The sequence below is a fragment of the Sorex fumeus genome, unplaced genomic scaffold (assembly GCF_029834395.1).
Source record: "Sorex fumeus unplaced genomic scaffold, SorFum_2.1 ptg000043l, whole genome shotgun sequence".
Classification (NCBI taxonomy): Eukaryota; Metazoa; Chordata; class Mammalia; order Eulipotyphla; family Soricidae; genus Sorex; species Sorex fumeus.
Window position 1 is genome coordinate 12,882,819 of NW_026606100.1, and position 20,821 is coordinate 12,903,639.

At 37.6% G+C, this 20,821-nt stretch overlaps 1 protein-coding gene across 1 annotated transcript in view; it reads right to left on the reverse strand.

Annotated features, from left to right (window-relative positions):
• The window catches only part of PCDH15 (protocadherin related 15), a 743,595-nt gene that overhangs the window by 140,103 nt on the left and 582,671 nt on the right, over nt 1–20,821 (reverse strand). The window contains exon 21 of the mRNA XM_056120664.1: nt 18,961–19,077. Coding sequence (XP_055976639.1) covers nt 18,961–19,077 — 117 coding nt within the window. The remainder of the gene's footprint in view (nt 1–18,960; nt 19,078–20,821) is intronic.

Genomic DNA, 20,821 nt, shown 5'->3' on the forward strand with positions numbered 1-20,821 from the left:
ACCCAGGTGCAGATTTATTATATTGGAGAGTTTCACTTCCAACACAAAGTCACTGTTAGATCACTCAATTCTTTTTTTTTAAATTTATTTATTTATTTATTGAATCACTGTGGGAAAGGTTACAAAGCTTTCAGGTTTAGGTCTCAGTCATGCAAATATCAAACACATTTCCCTTTACCAATACTTATTTTTTACCATGAAGAACCCCAATAAAACCCCACTCCCACCCCTCCCAATCCCTGTGAGGCAGATGAATTCTAGTTAACACTCTATCTGCTTTGATTAGATTCATTGTTTCAATAAAAGATTCACCACTATTATTTAGAGTTTACCCCCCCCCCCCCCCGCCAAATCAGACATGCTGAAAAAGCATTGTGAAGTGATTTGCTTTCTATAGCTGGGTTCAATAATTAAATGTTGATTTTGGATTTCTGCTATTTTACTTATTGACCCTGGAAGTATTTCTACTGAAAGTCAGATAGTTCAGAAATTGGTTTCTGTGCTTTGGAGTCATGGCCGTGCTGGAGAGCCACTAGTGGGGGGCAACTGGTGGCCTCGGTAGGGCGTGAAGGACGGACCGGAACGCCCCCCTTCCCATGAGGTTTTATTCGCCCCCATACCCCCAGCTCATACCTGCTGTCCACAAGGCTCCCATGTGGCCGCCATCTTTCTTTCCAGAGAGGAGAGGGCGACTGGGGCAACACCCTTTCCCCTCCGGACAGACATGATGGCCTGGATTAACGCATAGTCCATTCACTTTTCTGCTCCAAGCTGCCGGGTTCTGCATTAAGTCCTTGTGCTTCTGGGGCCGTGGCTGTGCTGGAGAGCCGCTCACGGGGGGCAACTGGTGACCTCGGTAGGGTGTGAAGGATGGACCGGAACGCCCCCCTTCCCATGAGGTTTTAGTCGCCCCCACACCCCCAGCTCATACCTGCTGTCCACAGTGCTCCCATGCGAGATCACTCAATTCTTATAAGAGAATAAGTTTTGCTTGGTCTTAATTTAAAGCAGGAGGAGAAGTAAAAACAGTATCCTTCAAAGGCTTAATATTTGTGGGTAAGGATGATTCTGGGGCTGGAGCGATAGCCCAGCAGTAGTGCGTTTGCCTTGCACGAAGGATGGTTCTGAGAAAGCTGTAAATTTGTTGGTTTGGTTGGTTGTTTTTGTCGCTATTGTTTTAGTAGATCCAAACTAAATTACTCATTGATATATATTTGAAAAAACACTCTGTCACTGTCCTCCCGTTGTTCATCAATTTGCTCGAGTGGGCCCAGTAACGTCTCCATTGTGAGACTCGTTGTTACTGTGTTTGGCATATCAAATATGTCACAGGGAGCTTGCCAGGCTTTGCTGTGCAGGCAAGATACTCTCGGTAACTTGCCAGGCTCTATGAGAGGGGTGGAGGAATCGAACCCAGCTCAGCTGGCTGTGTGCAAGGCAAATGCCCTACCACTGTGCTATTGCTCCAGACCATATTTAAGATAATCTTAAAATTCTGATGCCAGGATAGAACCTCACCAAATACACACATACATATCCTGGGCTATCACAGATAGGTTCATATAAATATAAAAATTTGTTCAAAAACTGCTATTATCAACACTTGGTGATTGAGTCTATCCTTAATTCCAGCATATAAACAGACTTTATAAACTGACCTTTTCAGAGATAGTACAGAGGACTATATATATAGCCTCATTTCATCCCCAGCACTGCATACGATGATCTTGTACCTCTAAGAATGACCTTTCTGCCCATAGCCAGGAATAGTCCCTGAACATGCTTATTTGTGACCTTGAATCCATTAAAAGTAAGAACCAATAACAATAATAGTAGTAGGAATAATAGTAAATTGACCCGAAGAGAGACAGGGATTGAATTCAGTGACTCCAAAATCAAAGCAGAGCATTTGGAACCATCCTGGACATACTTCTTCAAGTATTTGAAGGTTAATGAACTGCTTTTATCATTCTGATGGCTAATCAAGACTTTCATTTCCAGATGCTCTCATGTCATGTTCTAAGTAGTTCTCCTGTCCAAGACAGGTTCCATTTGCCCAGCCTTTCAAATGGCTTCTTAGTCACTTACTATAAACATGCTAGGTCTGAATTCCCAAAATTATATAAATATTACAAAGTTCTCCCTCAACAATAAAATTTTTTTTGTGCTGTGAGATATCACAAAATTATGTAGCCCATAGCTTGACTTTTTGAGGTGCTAGTTAGACATTCCCTGGGAATACCGAGTGGAATGCCTGTGCCCGTGGTACTTCTCAGCACTAGGACCTCAGCACCAAACCTTCTGGCTTGTGAAGACCAACAGAGTAATAACCAGGAGTGGCTCCAGAAACCCTAAGCAAGCAAGGGGATCCCCTTGCACATTAAAAATAATTTTTTTAATGAGGTTACCGTGAAACACCCAGCTACGACCAGCAGTGTGAGGCAGAGACCAGGCAGTGCCACAGTATAGACCCTGGTCCCTATGTAAGCAAGGCATCATGTGCTCCAACCCAGGGTTTTTTGTTTTTCTGGTTTTTTTTCTTTTAGGTCCTATGTAGCTATCTAGATTACATCTATATAATTTTTTCCAACTGACACAATATAATAAGTTCAGACTGTGATATTATTTGATTCCTATTAGAAGCTTTTGGTGGTTGACAATCAAATGGTATCAACTAATTTCTTTGTTTTTCCCTGTGGTCCTTCAAAGTGACTCATTTGCTAATCTTCTTGATTATCATCGATGAAATTTGTTGTTATGATTAGTTTCTGAATCACATTTGGATGATATAACAGTCTCAGGCTTCAAGTCTTGTACAATCCCCCAAATATTATCTGTATATTAATTTTATTTCATTACATATCACAGATGATCACTATATCCTTGTACACATTCTTCATCTTTTTCAATTTTCAATGATGAGAAAGATAAATATGACCCTTATAATGGTCAGGTAGGGCAGACCAAACTTTGAATATTAACACAATTAGCATCTACGGTAAAAGCTATGAAAGAGAAGCTTGCATAGTAATATGTAAAAGTGCTAGAGCTAGAACACATATTTTAGAATTTATAGTAAAGGACTTTATAAGTTCACTGTGAAGGCACTCATGTGAAAATGTGGTGCATTACCATTTACTGATATTGTAGCAATTTTATGATATACACATTCTTTTTCTGGCATACTACTGATATAAAAATTGCAAACAAAATTAATGTTTCAACATTTTGGACATTTTATCTCAAACTCAAAAACAAAAATAGATATGCTATGAAACTATACAAAAATACTAAATATAGATATATGAATTATTTTGCTAATTATTAATGATAATTTTGTTAAAAATATGTACATATTTAGAAGGTGGTAAAGACTTTTAGCCTGGTATTGTAATGAAATCTCTTTCTTAATTATTATAATGTCAGAAATGAAAACAGAATTATTGCAGGAGTCTATTATTGATATTCTAAAGTTTATAAATAATGAGTATAAGCACTATACTAAACTTAAGCATTCTTGTGATCACCCTTCAAGTACTGTAGCACTGTAGCACTGTCCTACCATTGTTTATCGATTTGCTCGAGCTGGCACCAGTAATGTCTCCATTGTGAGATTTGTTACTGTTTTTGGCATATCAAATGCATGCAAAGAAGAAAAAATAATAATACCTATTTTCCTTGGGGAATCTCATTCACCACTGAGTCTAAGTGCCAATCTAAAAACTTGTCTTAAAAATTTTAAATGTGAATTAGGCTGAAATAAGACAATAGCTGGCCTAAAATGTTGCATTTGTGAGATGATAATGATTTCACATATCAGGCTTTTTTCTAGTTATTATTTGAGATAGTGTAAAGTTTATTTAACTTTTCTATAACAGGTTAAATAACAAACTATTTAAGTGATGTACAGGTAGGATAACATTGGTTTGTCCTTTTCGCCTTGCCACAAGAAGCTTAGGTTTATTGGCTTACACCCATCACTGTGCTCCCGAGTCACTCCCATTCCTCTGTGTTTATCTGTAACCTCTTTCTTTGTGCTCTGCTTCCCCAACCTGTCAGCCACCCATATCTCCTAATCAGACTCTTGTAAATATTGCTTTTCTCTTCTCCTTAAGTTCTTTACTTTGTTACTTCAGAGCAATGTTCTTTTTGTATGGACACAGCAAGACAGTTAATGGTATGCTTTTGTAACTTGGGAAGTCAATCTGGAGCATCTGTCCTCTTGACTTAAACCTCAGTTGCCCTTAGTTCCTGGCACCCAAAAAGCAGGGTCCCGACGAGGGACTGGCAAGTTGTGAGCTACCCTGGCATCAAAATGGGCCAGGCCAAAGTGCCATAATAAACTATAAGTGAGGAGCATGGTCAGGGAGAAATTCTGCCATGATCCAAAAAGTAACAACTGGATTAGGACCCCACTGGGATTAGGAAAGACTAATCTGGCCTGAGCACTGTAGTCTGGGATCTATAGCAAGATGTCCCCAGGAGAGCTACCCTACAAGCTTAAATTATCTCTTACTGTGTCCATAAAAAATGACTAATATTATTAGGAGTAGAATTAAGGTCAATGTTTAAATGGCTATTGGACTGAGGAAAGGAGAAACACACCCTCCACCCTCAGAGGGGAGGAATTTGGCCCTTGAGAGGATCTCCTGCCTCCAAGAGATCAGGAAGGCCTTTCATATGTAGATTGTGCTACCAGACCTGGGTGTGGTTGCTACTGCCAAGGTTTGGAGGGTGTGAGAGACTAGAGGGACCAGGTTGGAGAGACAGGGCATTGGGAGACCAGCAAGGGGCAGGGGGGACAAGAATGTAAAGAAGAAGAACGTAGAAGCAGTGTTGTGGGAGAAGAATCAAGGAGAATCGTGGGTGCAGGGAGGGTCAAGGGGAAATCCAGGAGAAGGAAAAGATACGAGTAAGGAGAGAATGGAGGCGAGACTGGAAACAACTGCAGTAGATACCGACCAGCCTGGCCCTTGTTTCTTCCTTCATCTGCACACAGCATCGGTAGTCCTGGGTCTGAAACCACAGAACGCACAGAACGCAGGTGGCAAGAGAGCCGGGGGCTTCTTGTTCATTTTACGATCAAACAGTACAACTTCAAAATTGTGCGAGTTATGTTTTCTGCTTGAGGTACACATTATTAATCCTCTAACTCTCATTTGTGTAGACTCAGTATTGGTATGGCAATATTTTTGAACAGTCAGTTATATGTATGTATATATTACTTAGTACCGTGCTGATACTCTGATGAAGATGAATTTTCATAAAGATAAAGAACATGAAAGACAAAACTACCATCATAAGAATTCTTGCGTTTAATTTTTTTAAATAAAAAGTAACAAAGTTGGTGTAATTAATGGAATGGAATGAATATTCAATTACTTCAATGTATTAGATCCTATCAATCGATCTTGAAAGAGATCAACAAGTTGCAAAGATTTCTTCAAGCCTTGCACAAGGCGGCGTCATTCTGGGCACCCTGGAGTGGGGTGGGTGAATTTAGCGCCTACCAAAACAGAGCCCTACCAGCCAAATGCCTCCACATTCCACAATCACCACCATGTTCCAGGCCATTCCCCACTGCACATGATGAGCCTCATCCAGAAATTAATCTGTTGAAACACTCAGAAATGAGGGCTTTGTGACTAAAATATGCAGACTCCCATGGAGTTGGAGATTGGCTAACTCCCCACTTTTCTCTGTACTTCCAGAACACCTAACTTTACACACATGGCCGAAAGTCGCCACCCACTTAAAAATTTAACTCCAACTCTGTCACGCATTAAAAATTTTGGACTTCCTGGAGCAACATTCCGAACTCTACACCACAGAAAAACCAGGACTAGAGCTCTAGATTAGCGCTCTGGATTGGACATGATGCAATGTAGAAAGTAACCAATCTGATTAACAAAACAAAAACACAGAGGGTGTAACTAGTAACAGTATCTAGGTAATCTCTTATACAAAGACTTAGTGACTCCATGGTGAGACAAAATACTCTTCACAAACTTTCTTCTAAGGAAACAAGTGTTGATCATTCTCTTAGCAAATTATTTCTAATAAGCAAGGTAAAATAAATTATAGTTGTTCTCTTATGGGGCAGGTGTAAGGGGTAGTCGGGAAAGTTGGAGACAATGGTGGTGAGAAGATGCAATGGTGCTGGCATTGGTGTTAGTATAGTGAAAATCTGTAACAAATCATCATGAACAACTTTGTAAACATAATTAAACAAATAAATATTTTATTTTTTATTTATTTATTTATTTTGTTTTTTGGGTCACACTGGCAATGCCCAGGGATTCCTCCTAACTCTGCACTCAGGAGTTACTCCTGGCAGTGCTCAGGGGACCATATAGGATGCTGGGAATCGAACGCGGGTCAACTGCATGTGAGGCAAACGCCCTACCGGGTTTGATTCCGAGCACGGCCAGGAGTAACTCCTGAGTGCAAAGCCAGGGGTAACCCCTGTGCATTGCTGGGTGTGAAGAAAAGTGGGGAGTTAGCCAATCTCCAACTCCATGGGAGTCTGCATATATATATATTAGATCCTTAATATTTCAATATTGTTCTTATTACTTCACATCACTTTAGATATTCATTTTTTTTGTAAGGGATTGAACCACACCTGAGTGTATCCACAGGTCACCCCATGTTCTGTGCTTAGGGTACACTCCTAGTGGTGATTTGGGGATCACCTAACTGTATGAAGTGTTGGGGATCAAACCAGGGTCAGCCACTTGTAGGCAAGCTCCTTTCCCTCTGTATTATCTCTCCAGTCCTGACTTCCATTCTATAGTTGTATAAAATACAGTCACAGTCCTCCCATTATTCATCGATTTGGTCGAGCTGGCCCAGTAACATCTCTATCGTGAGACTTGTTACTGTGTTTGGCATATTGAATACTTCACGGGTAGCTTGCCACGCTTTGCCCTGCAGGGGAGATACTCTCAGTAGGTTGCCAGGCTCTCTGAGAGGGGCAGAGGAATCGAACAAGGGTTGGCCTGGCCCGCCGCGTGCAAGGCAAACGCCTTACCCGCTGTGCTATCGCTCCAGTTTGAAGAGATGATCGCCACGGCCCAGAAGTTCTACTAGTCTCTGGGGATCCCCTACCATATACTGAATATTCTCTCAGGGTCTCTGAATCATGCCGCCAGTAAGAAGCTGACCTGGAGGCCTGGTTTCCCGGCTCCGGAGCCTTCCGCGAGTTAGTCTCCTGCTCCAACTGCACCGACTACCAGGCTCACCGGCTCCGAATCCAATACGGTATAAAATACAGTTATGACTTAATGCTGGTGAGAATGAAATAATTTACTACAGAAGGAAATTGCAGATCTGCAGATAAGATGTTCTAAATTTGCAAACTTAAGGAATTTCAATGAGCTCATAATGGACTAAAATAATTGTCCTTAATACCATGGGATATCTTGATTTAGTCAGTTTTCTTAAATACATGATTATCAAGAAATTACTCAGACCCACATAATTTTCTTCACAATAATGGCAATCACATTATATCAGGGAATACTAGAACTATTATTTTCATTACACACAAACATTAAGTAATTTGTTTTCAAATACACAATGATTTTTCTCTCTGACATAAATTCCAAAATTCTTTTTACTAATGACTTTGAAAGAAAAATAATCTAATATATTTTTAATGGTGCAATTCACAAAGTCTCCCAAGTATGATTTGCATCAAAATTACCATCAAGTGGTTAGTGCTGGTTTTGCACTCATAATGATTTAGTCATTTGTGTTTGTGTGTGTGTTTATGTCTTAATTTAACTATTGAAAATTATCTCTAAAACAAGCTGAGTCAAACTTTTCATGCAATCAACAAATAAATTAAATAATTTCTTTCTTCTCCTCCACCATGTTTCATAACACCTGAAATACTTATTGCATTTTAAGAACAGAAAAACAATTAACACTATACTAGATTAGTTGTGTCAGGAGTGACTGACATAATGCAATGTACAATTATATAAATTATGAATACATAAAATCTTGTAGAAAATGTTTTTATACAAACTTTCTGTTGACATAACTACTAAATATTTTGGAAAATACTGCTCCAAAATATTTTAGCTTTGATATATTGTGAAATAGTTAACAAGCAAATATAAATGTCCCCTAAATAAATAAATATAATTCATTCTTTTAAATTATTCCCACTTTTCTTCATTACTTTAAAAAATTATAAAGATAACAGCCGACAGCAGTTACACATTAAACTTCCCACTTAGGAATCATATCACAAAGTAAAAGAAAATTAAAATTAGAAATGAGTATGAACAAGGGTTAAATGTTAGTGATATTATATATTTAGCCTTACTACTCTCCTATTTTTCTATAGGATGAAAATAGAAATCTTTATGAGTTATCAGATTCTTTAGGATTGTACTCTTATTTACCTCTACAGATTCCTGACAAAATTGCTTCCTTTCATTTTTGAAATTCATTCTTCATCCTACTACTTGAGAGCCTATTTTTGTGTTCTGATGCTTTGCTTTGGAAACATCCTTCTTATCTTTCAGACTTCAGCTTTGAATCACTTCCTCCAGAAACTTTCTCTCTCACAAAATCATGGTCTTTCTTTCTTTCTTTCTTTCTTTCTTTCTTTCTTTCTTTCTTTCTTTCTTTTAAAATTTATTCATTGAATCACCATGAGATAGTTATAAAGCTTTCAGGGTTAAGTCTTGGTCATACAATGATCAAACACCCATTCCTTTAGCAGTTCATATTTTCTACCACCAAAATCCCCAATATACACCCCCCATGCCACCCCTCTTCATGCCTGTGATGCAGATGATTTCCACTTAATTCTCTCTATATTTTGATTACAATCATTATTTAGACAAAAGATGCACCATTATTATTTGGAATTTCCCCCCAACAATCAGACCTGCTGAAAAGTCATCATGAAATAATTTTTTTTCTATTGCTGGTTATGAAGACCATATGATGTCGCATGGCTGTGGTAGTGGTTGTGGTAGCAGCTGCGCAATTTTGGATTTCTGATATTTTACTAATTAAGTCTGGAGGGATTTCTGCCAAAAGCCAAATAGTTCTGAGATTGGTTTGTGTGCCTCTGAGGCCATGGCTGTGCCAGAGAGCTGCTCGTGGGGGGCAACCCATGGTCTCTGCAGGGCAAGAAGGGCATGTTGGTTCCACCCCCATCCCACGAGGTTGCAGTTGCCTCGTCACTGCCAGCTCATACCTGGCTGTCCAGTAAGCTCTGAGGCAGTGGCCACCATGCTGCCGGGGGGAGGGGCGGGGCGGAATTGCAGAAGAGATAGACACCCTTTCCCTCCTGGGGGTGGGGGGGAACGTCACCATAGCTTAATATATACTTAATATATAGTCCATTCGGGCTGGAGCGATAGCCTTGGTAGGGTATTTGCCTTGCACGCAGCCAATATGGCCGAACCCAAGTTTGATTCCTCCGCCCCTCTCAGAAAGCCCGGCAAGCTACTGAGAGTATCTCACCCACACGGCAGAGCCTGGCAAGCTCCCCCGTGACATATTATTCGATATGCCAAACACAGTAACAACAAGTCTCACGATGGAGATGTTACTGGGTCCGCTTGACCAAATCGATGAACAACGGGAGGACCGTGACCATGATAGTCCATTCACATTTCTGCCAGAAGCTGATGGGTCCCTAATTAGGTCCGTGTGTCTCTGGAGCCATGACCATGCCTGAGAGCCACTCTTGGGCAGCAACTCATGGTCTCGGCAGGGCAAGAAGGATGTGTCAGTACCACCCCCCATCCCAAGAGGCTGTAGTTGCCCTGTCCTTACATTTTTTTATGTCTTAAAAATTTTCATTGTTTGCGATTTCTACTTACTTGGTGGATTTGTATGAGTTTCTATCTCTAAATTTGAAATCCTTACTTAACCCCAGATATAAAAACATAAAAATAGTTAATCCTTAATTTTCAACCTAGTATCTGTTTTTTAATTGAATCACCATGAGATAGTTACAAAGATTTCGTATTGAGTTTCAGTCCTACATTGATCAAACACTCATCCCTTCACCAGTGTAGCTTTCCCACAACCAATGTTCCCAGTATCCGTCCCGCCACCCCGAATCTACCCCACCTCCTTCCCCTATGGCAGGGAGTATTCTTTTTACTATTTCTCTACTTTGGGTCATCATGTCTTGCAGTACAGATACTGAGAGGCCATCATCTTTGGTCCTCCATCCACTTTCAACACATATCTCTCATCCCAAGTGATCTCTCCAACCAACATTGATTTTGTGGTCCCTTCTCCATCCCAACTGCCTACTTCCCAGGCCCTTGAGGCAGACTTCCCATCATGAACCAATCCTCCTGCCCTTGTCTCTAGTGTCCTTGGGAGTTAGCTTCATGCTGTGCTTTATTATATTCCACAAAGGAGTGCAGTCGTTCTGCTTGCCTCTCTCTTTCGGACTCATTTCACTTAGCATGATACTCTTCATGCTCATTCACTTATAAGCAAATTTCATGACTTCATTTTTTTCTAACAGCCGCATAAGTTTTAATTTTGCCCTTCTCTTCTTTCCTTTTTCTTTCCTTTTTCAGACGAACTCATTTCCCAAAGAACAGAACTAAAGAGTTTCTTCTAAGGATTTGTTACCGCTGCTGTTTATCACTTGGGATTGTTTCTTGTCTTTGAAAACATATAGCTTCAAATTCTATTCACGTGACTTTTTTTGCACATATTTTTCCTGAGTTCTATTGTCCATACACTTTTTCTGATCCATTCCTTGATCTTTAAATGAATGCATCTCAAAGTTGTGGGAATCCAGTATCTACTTCAGGTTCTCCTCATGACAAGTGAGACTTGCAAAGAAATGTTGGCCCCACTGGCCATCTCTTTCCTGCCTATTCCCTGGTTCAGCAACACCTTCATTTGTGAAACCTATAACTGGGTGAGACATACACTGCCTACAGGCTTGAACCTGTTCTGATGGTATTATTCCCTTACTCTTAATATCTTAATTTAGTTGTCAGAACTCCTAAAACTGTGGGGAACATTACACATCTTTATGATTCCGTGGGCTGGAGCGATAGCACAGCGGTAGGGCGTTCGCCTTACAAGCGGCCAACAGGGCCGACCCGAGTTCAATTCCTCTGCCCCTCTCGGAGAGCCCGGCAAGCTACCAAGAGTATTCGATATGCCAAACACAGTAACAACAAAGTCTCCAATGGAGACATTACTGGGCCCGCTTGAGCCTTTATGATTCCATAGGGGACATTTCTTCATTATAAAATAAGGTCCAATTTAATTTGTCTTAATTTATTTATCTTACTATTAAAACTCTTTCTTTTCTCTTTATTTTTATACCTAACAGAAGTTCCATGAGTATTTTTCTACTACAGAAATTGTTGATAGAAAACCTCAGTTGTAGGGTTTATTTATTCGCCTTTTTTTGTGCTAACTTTGTTGTGTTGTGTTTGGGCCCACCTGGTGGTGCTGACATACCCTGCCTCTGTGTGCACAGAACACTGCTGGTGGGCTTGGGGACCATATGTAGCGCTAGGTATTGAACCTGGATTGACCACATGCGAGGCAAGCCCCCGACTCACTGTACTCTGGGTACAGTGTACTCTGGCCCCTTTACACTTATTTTTTGGATCTGGAGCCACAGCGGGGTTCTGACTCTGTGTTTAGGGAACCAAATGTATTGCCAGACATTGAGCCTGGGTGGGCTGTGTGGAAGGTAAATGCTTTACTCCCTGTGTTATTTCCCCCAGTCCCACATGAGGGTTATTTTCAATAAAATCATGAAATTATTAAACCTAGCAAGGCAACTCTTTGTGTTGGCAGAAAAGATAAAAAGTTCAAAACTTATGTAGGTATTTGCATTTAACAGAGCATAAACAAAGCTTCTTTACTGATATATACTGTAGTTTTTTAATTAGAGGGTCAACAGTTAATTCTGAAACAGTTAAATCTAATATTTATCTCAAGTATTACTAACAAGATAATAGTTCTTTAAGGTAATCTGCAAACTGTGGATTATAAAAAGGAAAGAATGATGAGAGATTTTTAAGTCAATTTTTTAAGATAAGTCTTTTCTAGACATTAAACATATGTAAGCATCCTCATACACCTTCCTTTTGTGCTCATTTACAGTTTTGAATCTAAGTATAATCTATAATTATTTTAAAGATCAAGTCTTAACTGTTTCATGGGACTTGCTTTATGTCTGATTAAGTATTTGAGACCAAAGAATTGCAGGTTGGGATACATAATCTTACTTTTCACAAGATGACATGCAGCATGAAAACAGTTCCTAATTCTTTCCCTACCAGTTTTCATATAAAGGGATAAAAAGGCACGGTCTATATTCTACAACATGCACCAGTTTCAGAATATATGGCTATTACGCACAGATTTTTAAAAGCAGAATTTTTGCTACATTGCTAGCAACAACCAAAATCAATAGAGCTTAATGAGACACGTCAGTATATGACGAGTAATAAAACAAGACCTAAGCAATACTAAATCAATGAAAAATTATATACAACATCGATATTAACTGGAGATAAAAATACAATCTTCTAACATTTCCGCCTCGAGTAGTTTAACTTCTGTACACAAAACAAGCAGGTAGCAAATTAGAGTAAAAGATATTCAAGTTTCTCCTTTTAATGTTGTATTCTCTGCAAACAGATTACAACAGAATAGGTGTTTGGAACACGCAGAATTTTGAGATCACCATAATTATATAGTATTATTTGGTAACATCATGCGATTTTAAGAAAACTTAATGTACTACTGAAAATAAAGGCTGATCATCTTTTGTACTTGCTAAAATGAACAAGTCTTTGAATTACTGAGAAGAGTATTAAAATAACCTGTGTAATCATTTTAAAGATAATTCTACAGGTGGCTTGACTGAACTCTGAAAGGCTAGTAAAGCTTGCAAAATCTTCAACATAAATATTATTTTAAAAAGTCTCTTATTTATAGTTACTGTAACTTGGTAAGAAATCTCTCTGAAAAATCTATAGTAAAATCACTGATACCAAGTCAAATGCTATGAAGAAAGCTCAAAAAAAACATACTTGTAACTAAAGAAAATATTAAAATGTGAAAAAATAGTCTTAACTGTCTAAGAAAGTAGTGCATGTAAGTGTTATTATAGAATTAAGTGAACATTAGTTTGTCAAAATTTCTAATACTAAACATTTTCTAGTTATTATTTTACTTTAAACAAATATTATTTTCTAAATTCAAAAATGGAAAGCATGATAGGAACAGTGAACATGTAGAAGTTTTTAGCTTCTCTTACTTCTTATCCTTAGGTATAAGCAAAAAAATTTGCTTATTTGCCCCAACTTTTCACAAGCTCACAAAGAATACTATTCTGTCAGGCATTTGTCCATCCCACAAAGAGAATTCTTGTATCTTGAGGTTTTGCCTGAAGCTTCAGAAAGAATGAAATATGCAAATGAAAATTACACTTGCAGTTTTGTTTTGTGAAACTTAGGAGTGAAAAGTCTCTTGTGAGCAGAAGTAAAAGGTTAGCAATTTTTAATATCCAAAATGATCAGTCATTCACTATTTACATCTCTGGTGAACTACATAATGTCAACGCTGTCACAAAAGAAGGCTGAAAATAAAATTCTAACATCTTGAATTCAAAGAAAAATATCCCTGGATGATTCTTTTTCTCTCTGTCTCTCTCTCCCTCTGGAGAACTTTAATTGTGCACAATATGCATTTTATATTTCTTAATTTATATTCAGCAACAATCCTCTCTCAGCTTTAAGACCTTACCTAGCTTTTCCATCTAATACTTCAAAGGATTTTCTATTTTTTCATTTTTGTATTTTCTAGCTTGAAATGGGTGGTTCTCACTCATCCAAAGAAACATGATGCCTTGAAAAATATGTGGACAACCTCTAAAAATAAAGACTGCTATTTCTCCATATTAAAAATAGCTGGCATAAAAGTAAAGAAAGTATGTTAAGTTTTACATATTTATCATCTGTTGTAAATCTTACAGCCCTCAAATGGCCAAACAGAAGCTTTGGAGGCATTAAGAAAATTTCCAACAGTTGTAACTAAACTTCTGAATATCTAGCTTTAATCACTCCTGAGGCATACAGAAAAAATATTAATGTATTCATTTATTCAACACATATTTCTTAACATATCACTAAGCAGCAAGCACGGAAAATAAAAAGTAAAGAACCTTTTTGCTTCCTCACCTCAAGAACCTCACCATCCAGTTTAGAAGAGAGACTATTAAATAAAGTATTATCTTAGATACTTACAACCCCAAATATTAGACTTGGTGTGGAAACACTTAAAGATATAAAATGAAATTCTTCCAGCAATAAAAAACCTTTATAACATTAACAGACTAGAAAACTGGATAAAGCCAGTTAAATATCCTTGTTCCCACTTTAAACAAATAATAAAATAAAATAATTTTCAACTTTTTTAATGATGCAATATCATATATAACTGGAAATTTTCATGGAACTTAGTGATATTTTATACTGCTGTGCGGGTAGCCAGATCATAGCCATGTTAATTTAAGGGACCAAACTTGTATAAATGAGTTAAAAGTTAAGTGCTAAGTGTTAGTTATTATGAAAGATTTCTTGTGTTTGAAGACCAAAACTGAATCTGATAAAATACTTATAGTGACTAAAATAAGTATGCCTATATTTTTTTCCAAGTGAATGTTCAACATCTAGCTTCCATCTATTTAAAAGACAGTGTTAGTTATTAAACTATTAAAACTTCTACTGAGACTACAAAGCCAAAGAACTTTTCCCTAAGAAATACTGAATTTAAGCCTAGTTTATTCCCACTCAAAAACTTCAGGTTGCCAAAACTCTTTTATTAACAATTTTGTAAATCATGGTGTCAGGGGCTGGAGAGATAGTACAGCAGTAGGGTCCAAGTCTTGCATGTTCTACCTCAGCATCCCACCTGGCCCCTCATGCACCACCAGGAGTAATCCCTGAGTGCAGAGTGAAGAGAGAGGGATAAGCCCTGACTACGGCTGGGCTTGGCCCCCAAACAAAACATAATAATGCCAATTAAATACTGAAAAGGAAAAAAATCACAAAGTTTAAAAAGGGATAATTGGGGTATAACAACTGACTTCTTTCTAAAAAAATTCAGATATTACAGCTTCATTATATGACAAAAACAAAGATAAGTTATTTCACCCTTAAATTATCAGAATTTCAACCCAGATTCCAAGGTCACAAATGCCAAAAGTAAAGTGAAGATTTTGCCATTAAAAGTTTGACTTCTGTGACATATGGTAGGCATCATTTAGTCAGATATAATTAATGTTATTATATCTAACACCATTTTCAATCTTACACTAATGAAACTTTCTTAGAAAACATTTTGCTTTATGTATTTTATAGCTGTTGCATTTACTTATAATCATGCAGTATGGTGAGTTATTAACTTTTATATCGATTCTGGATTCCCTTCAGTCTCAGCACATCTGGAGAGCCAAACCAGTTAACACAAAGATTAGTATCAAGCTGATACTCGAAACCTCTGTTGAATAAATTTTATTATGTGTTGCTAATATTGATGTATTTTCTTCTTTTGATAGTTTGTTTAAAATGTTTTTTTAAGCAGCTTAACATACCAACAGCCCTGGTCCAGAGACATAGCAACCAGTCCTGGATGGCCCCACAGCACTGGAGGTACCTGTGAGTCCCACACTGAGCCAATTTCACTGGGGAACCCCAGATAGAGCAGGTGCAGTCTCCCCTCCTACTCCAGATGGAATCCTGGCACCCCAGAGCTCCCACAAGCAAGGTCCAGGTATGCAGGTACCAGGACTAAATCTCCAGACCGCATGGCGGCAGGGGCGCTGGGCAGTCCCTCCCTAGCTCTCTGCCTGCTCCATGGTCCAGCTTTCATGCCCACAAACTTCTACCAGGCACCATCTTGGCGCACCAGTAACCCTGGTCCAGAGACTCCCAATTCAATCTCCAAAATAGATTGCTACCCTACAGAGATGTCTCTGGAACCCAACCATCTACAATCCAGGATCCCAGAAGCTCCTGGCCACAAAGTGGCCATGTGAACTCTCATGATATTCAAAATAAGCAATGGAAAATAAATTATCTAGCATCTGCCCCTGGCAGGCAGGCTTGAATGGTGGTGGGAAAATTTGGGCAAAACATAATGCCCCAAAGTAGAGAAAGAGTATTGGAGAAATTGTTTGCTATAGAGACAGGGGTGGGTGAGAGGGGGATCCTGGGACATTAGTGTTGGAAAATGTGCACTGGTGGAGGATGGGTGTTCGGTCATTGTATGGCTGAATCTTAAACATGGAAGCTTGTAACTGTATCTCACAGTGATTCAATAAAATAAAAAAATAAGCAAATAACAAATTCAACATATTATTTTATCTAAAATTCTTTGTAACTTTTAAAAATTGTTTTTGGGTACTTAGCTCCTGATTTTGCACTCAGTAATCACTTTAATGGTCTCAGGGGAGCATGGGGGACGACAGAGATTGAACCTGGGTCAGCTTCTGGGATCCTGGATTGTAGATGGTTGGGTTCCAGAGACATCTCTGTAGGGTAGTAATGGCAAGCGCCTTACCTGCCTTACTATCTCTCAACCTTGCACTCAACATATTCATGCATGTGTTAACAGCACATTCATTCATGTGTTAGAAACTATGTAAATTCACCTGTCACACTTTCAAAGATTTAATGAAGTAGTTTCAGATATGTTTACTATTATTATAGTTTAGGCAACATTGTAATAATGGTTAATATTTACAGTCTTGATGTTAACCATTACTGTATGTTCAATACCCCCAAAGTGCCTGAGATCATCCACCACTCCTCTGATGTTACTTTGTCTGCCTCTTTCTTTCCTCTTCCTCCCTCTACAGTTTGGCAATCTCAGTTTTGTAATCCAAGGTTACAGGTTTTTCAAAATATTCAATATTCAATGTACTTGAGAAAGGGAGTTTGTAGCTAAAAGGTCTTTTTATTTTTGTAAACCTTATGACTTTTAAATAGGTGGTAACAATTACAAAAAGAAGTATTATGAGTTTCATTAACCTTGTATCAAGCAAATAACACTATAAAATAGTATTTATATGAGCATTACAAAACTTATCTTGTCAATCTCTTATAAAACTCAGTTCATCTATTTTCTTATTAGAACAGAGAACTGTTGAATATGACCCAAAACCCCCCCAAAAAAAAAGGTGAGGGGCGGACAATATCTCAGCATTTTGATATTAAGACTAATAAGTAAATAAAATATTTTTAAAAATATAAAAAAACATGAAGATACTCTTCCTTATAATATTTTAATGCATTAAAATAACATTATATAAAATTTTACCTCACTTCTACTATACTGATGCTTTAATTGAAAAATACACTTTCTTTTATTTATATACTTTATATTTTACTTTGGCCTGGAGCGATAGCACAGCGGGTAGGGTGTTTGCTTTGCACTCAGCCAACATGGCTGACCCGAGTTCGATTCCTCCGTCCCCCTCGGAGAGCCGGCAAGCTACCGAGAGGATCTTGTCCACACGGCAAAGCCTGGCAAGCTACTCGTGACGTATTCAATATGCCACACATAGTAACAACAAGTCTCATGATGGAGATGTTACCAGGCCCGCTTGAGCAAATCAATGAACAATGGGAGGACCGTGACCATGATATTTTACTTTACTATTTTTTTGAATATTTATTAGTGAGACACCATGAGGTACAGTTGTAGACTTACAAATTTTGTGCTTGGGTTTCAATTATACAATGATCAAATACCCATCCCTCCACCAGTGACCATTTCCCACCACCACGGATCCCAGTATCCTTCCCACCACCCCATCCCCCCCCATCCCACCCTGCCTCTGTGGCAGGGCATTCCCCTTTGTTTTCTCTCTCTCCTTTTGGGTGTTGTGGTTTGCAGGAGAGGCATTGAGTGGCAATCATGTTTGGTCTATAGTCTACTTTCAGCACGCTTCTCCCATCCTGGGTGGATCCTCCCAACACCCTTTATTTGGTGCTCCCTTCTCTATCTGAGCTGCCTTCTCCCTCAGTATGCGGGGCTGGCCTCCAAGCCATGGAGTGAACCTCTTGGTACTTATCTTGGCTATTCTTGGGTGTTAGTCTCCCATTTTGTTACTTTATATTCCCCAGATGAACACAATATTTCTGTGTCTGTCCCTCTCTTTCTGACTCATTTTGCTTAACATGATATTTTCCATGTAGTACCACTTGTATGTAAATTTCATGACTTCATCTTTTCTAACCGCTACATAGTACTCCATTATGTAAATGTACCAAAGTTTCTTTAACTGGACATCTGTTCTCGGGCACTCAGGTTTTTTCCAGATTCTGGCTATTGTAAAGAGTGCGAAAATACACTTTCTTGAGGGGCAATTTGTATTGCTCAAAATTATTATGGCTAATAAAATAACCAATAAATAAGTTCACAAATACATATTAAGATTTTAGCTTACTTAAATAAATATCAATGTGTAAAATAAATATTATGTGTTATTCTAGTTTAGACTTTGTTAACAGAATAGAAATATTACTTGTTTTTATATTATAAACATGTTTTAATATTATACACATTCTAATAGAAAAATTAGAATGTGTATAAGGTAAAACTATCCAGATTAAGATCCACTGTTCTAAAAATATAAATGATTTTGATACCAAATACAAATTGTTCTATCCACATTCATCTTTCATGTGTGCTAGATAAAATTGGTCGACCATAAAACCATGCAATTGTCTAAGCTCAGTAATGAAAGCTTGAAATAGCGTCTGCATCTGCAAATGCAACAGGCAAGATACACAATAAGTCTGACCTTAAGCAGAGTGAAACTCATGACGCTGCTGTACTGGCGTGGGAATTAGGTCAGTGGTGACTGTTAAAGGTATTCTTTAGTAGAAACCAGAGTATTAATCAATGTCTTCTACTTACAGGAGGGTCTGCATCTTCAGCATAAACAGTTGTGATAGGTGTGCCCTTGACGGCATCTGGAGCTACCATCCCTTTATAGATTCGCTTACTAAATACTGGAGGATAATCATTCATATCCTGCAAAACGAAATTAAAAGTTTACTGCCTCAGTGGAAACCAGATCAGGTACAGTTATTAGCCTATTGCCATCTCTTTATATCACACAACACATTTGCCATTGTCAACTCTGTATCCTCTCAATTCCATTATTCTCACTTCAGAAAGGCACAACAGAGGACACTGCAGATTTAATAGATTTAATAATACAGTATTAATGTGTGCAATATCAGCTGAAACAAATTCACTCTATTGATGATCAAATTTTTCACTATAACTAGCTCTAACAGTTATGATGTAGTTTTGAACTTTGAAAACAAAAGAACAAGTTCTAATGCATTCTATAACATAGGTACAGATTATGAGTTTCATATGCTCTTATAAAAAATTAGTATTTTAACAGTTTTTGGCAATTGAAAATTCTTTACATACTTAGCATAATTATGTCAATTCTAACATTGCTATATAAACCTTGAAATACAGGGCAAAGAAATAATAATACAAGGTAAGGTGATCCCTTGACATTCCATATGATCCCTGAGTGCAGAACCAAGAGTAATCATGAGCACATTGGGTATGGCCCAAAACAAATAAACTTGAAATATTCTCTGATGTTACTTTATACATTATTAGTACAAATGAGTAAACAACATTTACTAAAGCACATCATAGTATGGTTAGATGTTATGAGAGTATAGAAACTATTAAATTTAAGAATTTTTAAGTAATTATTTTGCATCTTTTATTTTCACAGTTTAATAATAATTTATTTTTGTTTGTTTTCAGTTTAAAAAGTGTTAGTAGCAATATCGTTAGTCTGATCCTCATTTCTTAAATAAACATTTATCAAATTCAATTTTTGAGTCTGTGCTATGTGCAGAGATCTGTGGTGTTTTAAACAAACAAAAGAAGTGTCCTTTATTTCATATTACTTAACTTTGCTGTGACAGCTAAAGATATCAATTTCATTGATCATTTATGACTTTCCCTAAATCAATTTCTTTGGTAGAATAAGACTAATAAATCTGTTATCCTTACAGCAAGATCATTATTTTCTCAATTGTTATCCAGTTTGTGGGGAATTCCTATCATCTATCTAAAATATAAAGCTTTTAGCATTGCAATTTTAAATAATTTTCTTACTTTACATTAACTACATAATCACCCCTTGTATTTCTCTGGGCATTTTGGTCAACCACATTAGAATGCAAAGGTTTAATGTGTTGTTACTCTCCAGATTATAATTTTATCATCTGAAATTTAAAACAGAAAAGAAAATTCTATCCATTCCTTTATATATGTACTAATACACTTCTTTTCTTGACTACACAAATAAGAAACTAACTGGTTTATAATAACTTTGCAAAACGTCAGTGCTGTTCCCTATTTTAACTATATTAAGTTTTTCTATAATCATATGAGTTTCCTTTTGAGCTATGGATGTAAAAATTTTATAAACTCCAGTAAAAGCAAAGCTGGAAATATTAAAATTGCACATAATTTCCTCACAAACTCTTCTTTGAATTAGAAACTTTTGATATAAATTAGTACTTCAGAATCTAAACAAGTAAATGAACCTAGAAATATTGGTTTTTATAGTGAAGAAAATGTTTCATATTGATCTAGTGGTTCCAGGCAGGAAAAAAAACATGAAACCTTCTCAACACACTTTCTCCGATTCTCTCCAAGAGTACCAATTTAATAGCTGAATCTTGTAACTAAAGGGAAGTACATCCTTTGGGATCCTTAAATTGTAACTTCTAAA